This window comes from Tympanuchus pallidicinctus, unplaced genomic scaffold (assembly GCF_026119805.1).
Source record: "Tympanuchus pallidicinctus isolate F22 unplaced genomic scaffold, pur_lepc_1.0 scaffold1, whole genome shotgun sequence".
Taxonomy (NCBI): Eukaryota; Metazoa; Chordata; class Aves; order Galliformes; family Phasianidae; genus Tympanuchus; species Tympanuchus pallidicinctus.
Genome location: NW_026294618.1, coordinates 37,762,979 through 37,772,197, shown reverse-complemented (window position 1 = coordinate 37,772,197; position 9,219 = coordinate 37,762,979). Strand labels below are relative to the sequence as shown.

Below are 9,219 nucleotides of genomic sequence, written 5' to 3'. Positions count from 1 at the left end.
TACAGGTAAAAACCATGGCAGGATCTCTACAAGCTACTGACACCTTACAAATCATACGTATGGTAGGGTGAGTTAGGATGGGTGCCCTTGACTTAAACCACATCCAGCGATCGGACTCACCATGTGCATTGGCAGAGGCTCAACAATCTGCTGTACAGACTGCAGCCAGCAAGGTGCGCACACCAACACCGTTTGCTCACCCTGTGCGCTCTGTGGGTGGCAGCTAGCTGCTGCCCTCCCGGAGGCTACTTATGGCCAGGTAGCCTGCTCCAGGGTGGGCAGTGTCAGCTGCGCCCTTGCGAGCTTGGCAGCCTGACCACAAGCTGGCAGCCCCCTGGCACAGGCAAAGCACTTTTGCTGGCTGGTTTCAAGAAGCCTCCAGAGGAGCATTTCATCGTCCCTTTTTGCTTCAGATCCCTTCCCCAGCGCAGTCTTACATGCTCTGAAGCTGTTCATTGCAGAAAGAGCTTGCTCTTATTGCTAAAAGAAATAAGGATAACAATTCTCTGAAGGGTAGCGAGACTTTTATTAAATTATCTTTTTAAAAATCTGAAAGATCTCAGTCTGAAATGGTATGATGCAAACGATGATCTTAGGGCTGAGATTCAGTTCTCGCTTGGTATGTTAACAATAAATCCATAACAATGACAGCAGTGTTTAGGTGCTGGCAGGTTTCAGTACTGCTGTCTCCTTTTCTGCAGGCTTGAAGCTGGTCCTGGTGTTGGTCCTGCAGCTTCTCCAGCTTCCATCTAGACTCTGGGAAGTGCTGGGGAGGCAATGCAATACTCAGAAGACCACTTGGTCTTGCTCTTCCACCAGCATTTCCCCTCCTCTGTTGGAAGGATGTCCTCATGCTCGTTTGTCCCTTTCACTGGTGGCAGCGTGCAGGAAGAGCTGTCAGGTGGTTGCTCTTCAGTTCCGCTGCCTTACTTGTAGCAATCGTTGTTAGTCTTGGATCGTTTTAGGGACACCAGGAGCTGTTGGTACAGCCTTTCCATAGCGAGCAAGTCCGATTTCTCTGTGCTCCTCTTCTCACGGAAGCCAGAGTTGAAAGGCTGGCAGGTTTCAGTTTTGCCAACTGCTTTTCTCTCCAGGTTCAGAGCTGGTCCTCGGGATGGTCTTGCTGCTGCTCCTGCTTTGTTGTGCGCTTTGGGAAGTGCTGGGGAGAGCATACGCCAAAAACGCCTCTTGGTCTCGTAGTCCCGCCAGCGCTTTCTCTCCTCTGTTTGAACGAGGCCCACCTGGAAGACCTTCCCTTTCACTGGTGGCTTTGTGAAGTTGGAGATCTCAGGTGGCAGGTCTTCAACTCCACCGCCTAGCCTAGGACGCTGACTGAGCGTCCCGGGGGTCCCGCGTGCCACCAGAATCTGCGGGCGCTGGTCCTGTCTGGGAAGCCTGCCGGGTTTCCCCGCAGAGCTCGTGGTACCAGTGGCAGAGTCCGTGTGCAGAGAGGGGCACCGACTGCGCAGCAAGAAAGGCCGGATCTTTCCTGTCTGGATGAGATGGGGCAGGATGGGACTGCCCTGCCGTGGCCATGCTTGCTGCTGGGAGCAACGTGGCCTGCACAGGGGGCTCCTGTGCCTGCCTGCCTGCCTCTCAGCACCTGTAAAACAGGGAGCGGGCATGAGCCACAGTAGGGTAGGGGGCACCAGGGATCTTCCAGGCCCACCCGGCCTGGCTGCTACATGGCAGAGGCTGGTACGAAGCTTGGCTTCTCCCAGGGGGCTGGCCCTGCCTGGGAACGTGCCAGGCTGACCCTCAGGGGACTCACCTGACTTCGATGCCACCACTTGCAGCCACCATGTCCACCATTGCTGGCGCCGGTCAGAACCCTACGGGCACATGAACGTGGCACAGTGAAAGGACTTGCGGAGCAGCCCTCACCCCCACCCCAAAGCCCTCAGTCACCTAGCCTCAAGTGACTCCCATCCTCAAATTTCCCTACCTGTCGGCGCCAGGAAACGGTGAGCAGAGACACCCCAGCCACCAGGAGCAGGAGGCTGAGGATAAGGAGAACGCTGTCGACAACCATCGCTCAAAGCTGGTCACGACCGCACTGGCAGAAGCAAAGTGCTGACAGCTGGATGACATGGGCAGAGCCATGAGATCATAATCCAGTGGGTGGGGATAACTCTGTGAGGTCACAGCCCACATGGAAGTAGAGCCCCCAGCATGGGGATGGGGGGAGTTATGGGCATAACTTGAGTATAATAAAAAATACATAAAATTGGAGCTTTGACAACAAGTGAACACATGTCCCAGTTTGGGGAGCATCCTTGAGATGCGCTGCTGCCATCCTTGCTTCAAACACCTGAGTTAGGCTCAAGTTAGAATGGGAAAGCGGTTGGAGTTTGCTTTTAGTTCTCACCATCCCAGTTCTTTTCAATGGGTAATTAAATGAATCCTCTTCAAACTGAAACTGCTTTGTGCGGAGTTGTACCTGGTGTGTGACCTCCCCCTCCTTATCTGAGTTGTTCCATCATATCGTTCACCCCACCACTGTGAGCAAGGTAAGCAAGAGAGCAGATGGGGGGCGGGGGCATGGCAGTCAAGGTCAGTGCCCCCACAGCTTCAGGATTCTCATAAGGTAGCATTCCAGGCACTGGTGTAATTGCTTTTGTCTGAGCAATGCAGATCTGGGCTCCTCAGGACAGCCTCCAGCACTACAGACAGAGACAGTGAAGGCATTTAGTAACTCCGCCTTCTCTGTATCTTCTGTTCCCAGGGCACCCACCTCATTCATCAGTGGGCCTACACTGCCCCTGCTGTTAGTTTTGTCTGCAGTGTACTTGAAGAAGCCCTTTCTGTTGTCCTTGCCTGCTCTTGCCAGGTTAAACTCTAAGGAGGCCTTAGCTTTCCTATTGCCTCCCTTCGTCCTCTGACAACAGTCTTATATTCCTCCCAGGTGGCCAGCCCTCCTTCCGTGATCTGTAGACTCTCCTCTTCGACTTGAGTTAGCCAAGCACTTCCCTCTTTAACCACGCAGGTTTCCTGACTCCCTTGCTTGACCTGCTACCTGTTTGGGATGCTCTGATCATGAGCTTGGAAGCAGCAGCCCTTGAATGCTAACCAACTATCTCGGGCCCCTTTACCTTCAAGTACCCTGTCCCATGGGATGTCCCAAGTACCCTGTCCCCAGGTCACCTCCCAGGTGACCTGCACTCCTCTCATTATCTGTAGATTCTTATCTTCCACTTATTGCATTCTTGCTGCAATAAATCAAATGTTAGTTACAATTAATCGTGCTGACCATCTGGTTCACTTTGCCAGTGCTTTGGTATCCCAGGCAATCATGCATGCTCTTTAAAATACTGATAAAATCATAACTTTTCCCCACTTTGGTACCTGGATGTCCTGGAAGAGTCGCCATTATAGTGCATCAGCCTTGTAACTCTCACTTTCTGGTCATGAAATATGTGCTTTATTCTGTTTTCATGAATCACTGTAGTCTCTTGTCTTTGAGCCGCTTTCTTATCTCCTCCATTATCTGCACAGATACATGCAGTTTATTCTTGTAGCCTTTTCTGGCCTTTATTCTAATTGGATTTCATTTATCATAAGTTACCCAGATTGTGCAGAATATTACTGCATTTATGTTCAGATCTCAGTAACTGGTGACAGAATGACTAGGAAATATCAATCTAATGTAACTTTTATTCCAACTATTTATAGTAATCACATTAATTTCTTATTACTGCTCCGAAGTGAAAATGCTCAGTTTCAGGATTGACTGTGGTATATTTATTGCAGGAGAAATAAATAATTCTTCTGGTACTAATTCTAAAAATATAATTAGTTGGTGAGTCAGAGCAGAATTTGATTTTCCTAAATGTTAGGGATAGAAGACTGGGATTATCGTGATCACTTTGTCTGATCTGTGCCTACACTGTGCCTTAAGGCTCTGCCTGATAATTCTTGTGTCATTTTGTGATTAAGCTAGAATATTACTTGACAAGACTGAATAAAGGGCCTGAACCACATTCTTGCAGTTTGTTGAATGTTATTTCACACAACAAAAGTAATAGATAAGCCCCACAGACTGCATTCGGTGATTAATCATTTTCATTTAAAAATTTAAGGCCATTAACATTTATTAATGGGCTAATTTCTATTAATTCAGTGCACATTTTTAGAGCATTGTAAATAACTGTGGACCTCCATAAATATGTGCGCGCATGTGGTTCTCCCTCTGTCCCTCTCCACTCCTCCTTTATATTTATTTAAGGCAGTGAAACCTATTTCTATTTATGGGAATCCAAATATTACCAAGAACCTGTTTCAGCCATGTGCAGTGTAGAAACACAGAAGGAAGCAGCTACGTTTAAGTGAAAAGACAGAAACTAAACCAATTCCACACTCCAATAAAAGCAGTCAGGAAAGATGAAACTGAAAAAAAAATAAAAATGAATACCACATATAGCAGAAGATTAATACTTTATTGATTGGGAAACAGATTGCTATGCACCTGTTGATTTTATGCCACTGCTATACAACTCTGCCCTACCTATGCTTACAAGTACTTTTTTTCTATTTTTTTCTACCTGAAGCAGCATCTACATAATTCAGTATGAATAAAGCACTCTCAAGTCAGCCAAATAACTGTAAGCATTCAACATCAGAGTCGAGAGAATGATTTTCAGACAGAGAATAATGAGATGAGGAATAAAGCACTTCTAATAGGCTCAGAACCATGGTACCATACACCACGGCCTGGGAGAGGTACTGCAGCATGAGTCAGGCCATTGTAACATACAGTGTGCATATAGCTTGAGCTGAGGAAAGAGAAACTAATGCTTTGTACTACATGTGTGCACTGCCTACCTTGAGATGGCAATGTTACAAATTCTTGACATAATATTGGCAAATGCATGTTGGCACATGGCAGAATGAATGGGTATTGGCTCTGAACAGCTGATAGCCTGCTACAGACAGCAGACATTTACAAGAAAAGGAGTAGACTGTGAATAAAAGACTGCAGTGCAGAAATGGTAAAGCCATTGTCAGTATTTTAATTGCTGGCAAATGACTGTTGAAGGGAGGAAAAATGTAAGTTTAAAGGAACAACAGTGTGTTGGCTCTTGCCTCAAATAAGAGAAACTATATTTTAAGAGTGCACTTGAAGACCTAGAGAAGATAATGGAGACAGAGTTTTAAATCATTTTTGATACTGGAAACTATACATTACCACTGTCCAACCTCAGGCAATTGGTACCTCTTACAGTAGGTTAAAAAAAAATTAAAAAGGGTTTGTTTGTGTTCTAAAACATTTATGCCTGAAAAATAAAGTGCAATTAACCACTTGTGGGAAAGGACCTATCGTTTAGTTTTTTGGATGAATAAAGTTATTGGAAATTCTATTTTTCTGATGAGAACTCTCAACAATATCAATAAAGAGAGGAAAAAGACCTTTTATCCCTTTCTCTGGCCCTGGAATGGATTTCCCTGACTTGGTGTCTCTTTGTGTACATGTACCTTCTCCTCACTTGCAATGCTAATGCCTCATAAGTAGACATATGTTACATAGATTTTCTATACATCTCCTTGGTTCATGGGAAATGAAAGGTAAAGTTTCTAACAGCAGAGTGCAGTGTGTTACAAAGAGAAACATACTGCAGTTCCATCTGAAATATATACTAATCTTTTCTGCACTGTTTTCTGAGGCAATGTGTGGCTGATTATTTATTTGTTTTTATAACAAGCAGTTCAGAACTGTGATGGAATTAAACTGCTGTTGGAAAGTCACTTGAATTACTAAATAAGCGATACACCTTTTAGATGATTTTCTTACTGCAGAGTAACAAAATACATGGTTATACAGTGAGAATAATGCATCTTCATAGCTCTCCACAGAACTACAAAGAACCACATTCATGGCAAAGGACCACATCCTGCTTGGTGAGGAATCCTTGGCCCACCAGTGAGGCTGAGCATCTTGCACACTTAAAGCATTCTTCATGCCACTGACGCTCTTCAAATGAGACAAATTTGGCACCTCCAAGAGCTGAAAGAGATTATGAGAGGAAGTAAATTCAGCATTTCTGGACGTAGTTCAGAAACATAACTAATTGTTTCCTGAAATGTGATCATGTTGTTGTTCATATAAATGAACCATAGTCTGAAGTGCTGTTTGTTAGCTGAACTAGAAAAAAAAAAAGAACCAACTAAAACACTGTAAGGTAGTGATACAAAACATAAAAGATAATGACAATTAATTTATGTAAAGCTACATGTTACTTGCTTGGTTTCATACCCTGTTATGCATTCTAAACAGAATGGGTTTACCAGAATGTCCCTTCAGGTTTACAAACCTTCCCAAAAACTGTCATGAAAATTATCTGCAATGCAAAGATATACACATTCCTATATGACACTGAAATTTAGCCTTTGCCACTAAGTATCTTAATGTATTTCAGAAATTATCAGATCACTAAATTCCTACGATGAGTATTTGAAATGAAATAAAACAATTGTGCTTTTTTTTTTTTTCTTTTTCTTTTTTTCTTTTTCTTTTTTTCTTTTTTTTTCTTTTTTTTTCTTTTTTTTTTCCCCAGAGGAAGGAGAACAAAATCATCCCTATTTGGTTGGGTATTCATGATTTTCTTTATGCATTTGCATATGCAACATGCACCTGTATCAGTCAGGCAGTACTTTTCAAGATTTGACTTCCCACATAATAGAATCATAATGCAGAACAGCAGCCAATGGTCTCAGATAATTTCAGCTACCATGGACTACTGACCCGTATGTCTAATTACAAATCATTTAGGGACACAGGGATGCATGCAATAAATCTTTGTTGCTTGGCAAGCTCTCCAATATAACAGCTGTGCCTTATCAGCTGGCAGTTAATTCACATTCAATTTTATTACATTTATATTTAAAAACAAATCTAAACCAATTACAGCCATAAGGGAATTGTGTGTATGCATTGTCTCAGGAGGAATCTTTTTTGAAATCAAAAGAATGCATTAGTGGGGATGATTTTGAGTGCAGAAAAGGGTAAATTGAAGAATGTTTGGCATATGAAAGAACTCAGTAGTCAGAGAACACATGATCAGTATTTCTGAGTAAGACATTACATTGCATGGGGTGAGGCCTCTGTAGTACCTGACTCCCTCAGTCTTTAATTATGACGTACTATTTTTTAATGCTGTTCTTTAAACTAAACATCTGATTTCAGAGGAAACTATGACTCCACAGTATCTAGACCTTTCTAAAAGATAGCACTTACCTGTAATAGGTTTCTTGCAAGCAGCACACTTCTTAGCATAAAACTTGCTGAAACAGTCTACACAGTATGGATACTCATCTCTGGAAACAAACCTTTGCCCAGACAGCTGAATTTTACACCCAGCACACACAAAACACTCTCTATGCCAAGGCTGGTCGTGGTAGGCCACTCCCCCAGAAGTTATTACCTAACAAAGTAATGAAAGAAAGGATCATGAAGGATTATCAAGTATTTCATAAGACCTTCCACTTGTTTTTTCTCTTACAATACGCATAAGAGAGACAGTGCGGTCATCTCAATTTGACTCACTGCAGCTGATCTGAACATACCAGTGTACACACTTTATAGTTTATAATATAACAGGTTGTCTAGTGATGAAACTCCGGGTAAAGTCTGAGCATCAGGTGTACTCTTCCTACTCATACAATTCTCAGTGATGGAGAGTAGCTGATAGAACTGATATTGAGACGAGGGTTAATCTCCAACTGGACTTGACATTTTCCTGTCTTGAAACTCAAAGAGTATTTTATGCAGGAGGAAAGAGGCAGTAAAGAAGCAGAAATGAGACTAAAAGGAGGTCTACACTGTCAGAAGAAAAAAGACTAGCATTTGTCAGTGTCATCAAGTTTATAATTCCTTGCAACTCGCTCAAAGCTCTCTATTGGTTATATCTGAAGGGGGAAATTTTCAGCTGCTCTCTGGCTTTTATAAGTGTGATCAAGGGTAGGTTTCACTGAAGTTGTCAGAGATTGTATAAAGGAATTTTTCTAGAAATAAAATGAGAGGTAAGGTGGTATTTCTACTGCTAAGACACATGTATGAGAGTGAATGAATGACTGTAGTTGGAACAGGAGGAGAAAGAGTTGTAAACAATGAAATAAAAATAAAGGCATCACAAAATCTCTCTGGAAAAGCACAATTTCAAGAAAACAAAGAATAATACTGGGTGATGTCAGGCAATAAAAAATGTAAATGGTTACTAATATTAGTATTCTAGTATTGGGCTACTTCTAACTCATATTTGCCTTTCTGTAAAAATCTCAAAATCTCAAATCATCTTTTTCTGGCACAAAATTCAGGATTTCAGTTTGGCAATTCAATCTCTTTGATCTCAGTTCTTGTTTATGGGACAGATACAATTTCATACAGTAAAGTTATTTTAGCTAGCATGCATGTTGTCTGTTTGCATTCCTAGATTTTTTAAGAAGCAAATCCTGATTTCTTTCATGCAAATATTGCTAACCTCAATTTCTCTAATAAACTTGGATAAGAATTACTATATTTGTCATGTGATCATTTAATGCAAATTAATGCCTAAATACAGTAGCATAGGAATATTTAGACACACTTTCTAGAGTTTAACTAACAAAGGGAAAAAAAACAACAAACAAACAACAAAAAGCAAACAATAAACAAACAAGAGGCAGCAAGTTAAAAATTTAAGCAAGTTTGCTTAAATTAAAAACTTTTGTTAGAGGAAGATATTTACAGCTTAACATTATAAAAATTTGGAAATAAGTAATTTAATGAAGAGAAATAAATCTTTTTTTTTTCTTTTCTTTTCTTTTCTTTTTTTTTTTTCCAACCATGGACACTAAAGAATAAACAAAATTCTGTCATAATAAGCAGCTTAAATCAATTCCCTAGAGAATAGAATCAGATTAGTGGGTGTTTTCATCAACTTGAGACAACTTTAAAACACAAGAAATTGAAGGAGAGATGCATTGATATATTTGGAAGAAGAAAGAGAAACTTTGCATTCTAAAATATTGGGAAACTTGACTTGTGTTACCATAACTAAATAGTACTTAAACTGGTTATTGCTTGATACATTTCAAGAGACAAAGAGGTAGGACTGAATGCTTTTCTCAGCTTAGGTGGCTCATTATGCATGCAAATATATCTGACAAATATAAAGAGAGGCATGTTCATTAAGGCAAGGTCAGACATTATTGGGTAAGAAAGGTGTTATACAACTTTCTGTAAAG

At 41.6% G+C, this 9,219-nt stretch overlaps 2 protein-coding genes across 9 annotated transcripts in view; both read right to left on the bottom strand.

The window, feature by feature from the left end:
• Positions 1–544: 544 nt before the first annotated feature.
• Positions 545–3,981, bottom strand: LOC128079401 (uncharacterized). Its single transcript, XM_052680633.1, has 4 exons — positions 3,949–3,981; positions 3,346–3,354; positions 1,772–1,832; positions 545–1,603 (listed from the first exon to the last, which is right to left on the bottom strand). Exons 1-4 carry the CDS (start codon positions 3,979–3,981, stop codon positions 927–929), a joined length of 780 nt encoding a protein of 259 aa, XP_052536593.1. The 3' UTR covers positions 545–926.
• Positions 3,982–4,417: 436 nt separating this feature from the next.
• FHL5 (four and a half LIM domains 5) overlaps positions 4,418–9,219 on the bottom strand; it is a 28,225-nt gene continuing 23,423 nt past the window's right edge. For all 8 annotated transcript variants that reach the window (XM_052688822.1, XM_052688737.1, XM_052688656.1 and 5 more), the window contains 2 exons: positions 7,232–7,418; positions 4,418–6,001 (listed from right to left, as the gene is read on the bottom strand). In XM_052688822.1, the coding sequence (XP_052544782.1) occupies positions 5,853–6,001; positions 7,232–7,418 (336 nt within the window). In that variant the 3' untranslated portion in view covers positions 4,418–5,852. The remainder of the gene's footprint in view (positions 6,002–7,231; positions 7,419–9,219) is intronic.

What these genes read in the sequence shown, in the direction of transcription:
- LOC128079401 (XM_052680633.1), bottom strand. Translation starts at nt 3,981, where the DNA reads ATGTGGTTCAGGCCCTTTATTCAGTCTTGTCAA. An exon ending in AGTGGTGGCATCGAAGTCAG is followed by an intron (nt 1,604 to 1,771) that starts GTGAGTCCCCTG and finishes CCTGTTTTACAG; the next exon opens with GTGCTGAGAGGCAGGCAGGC.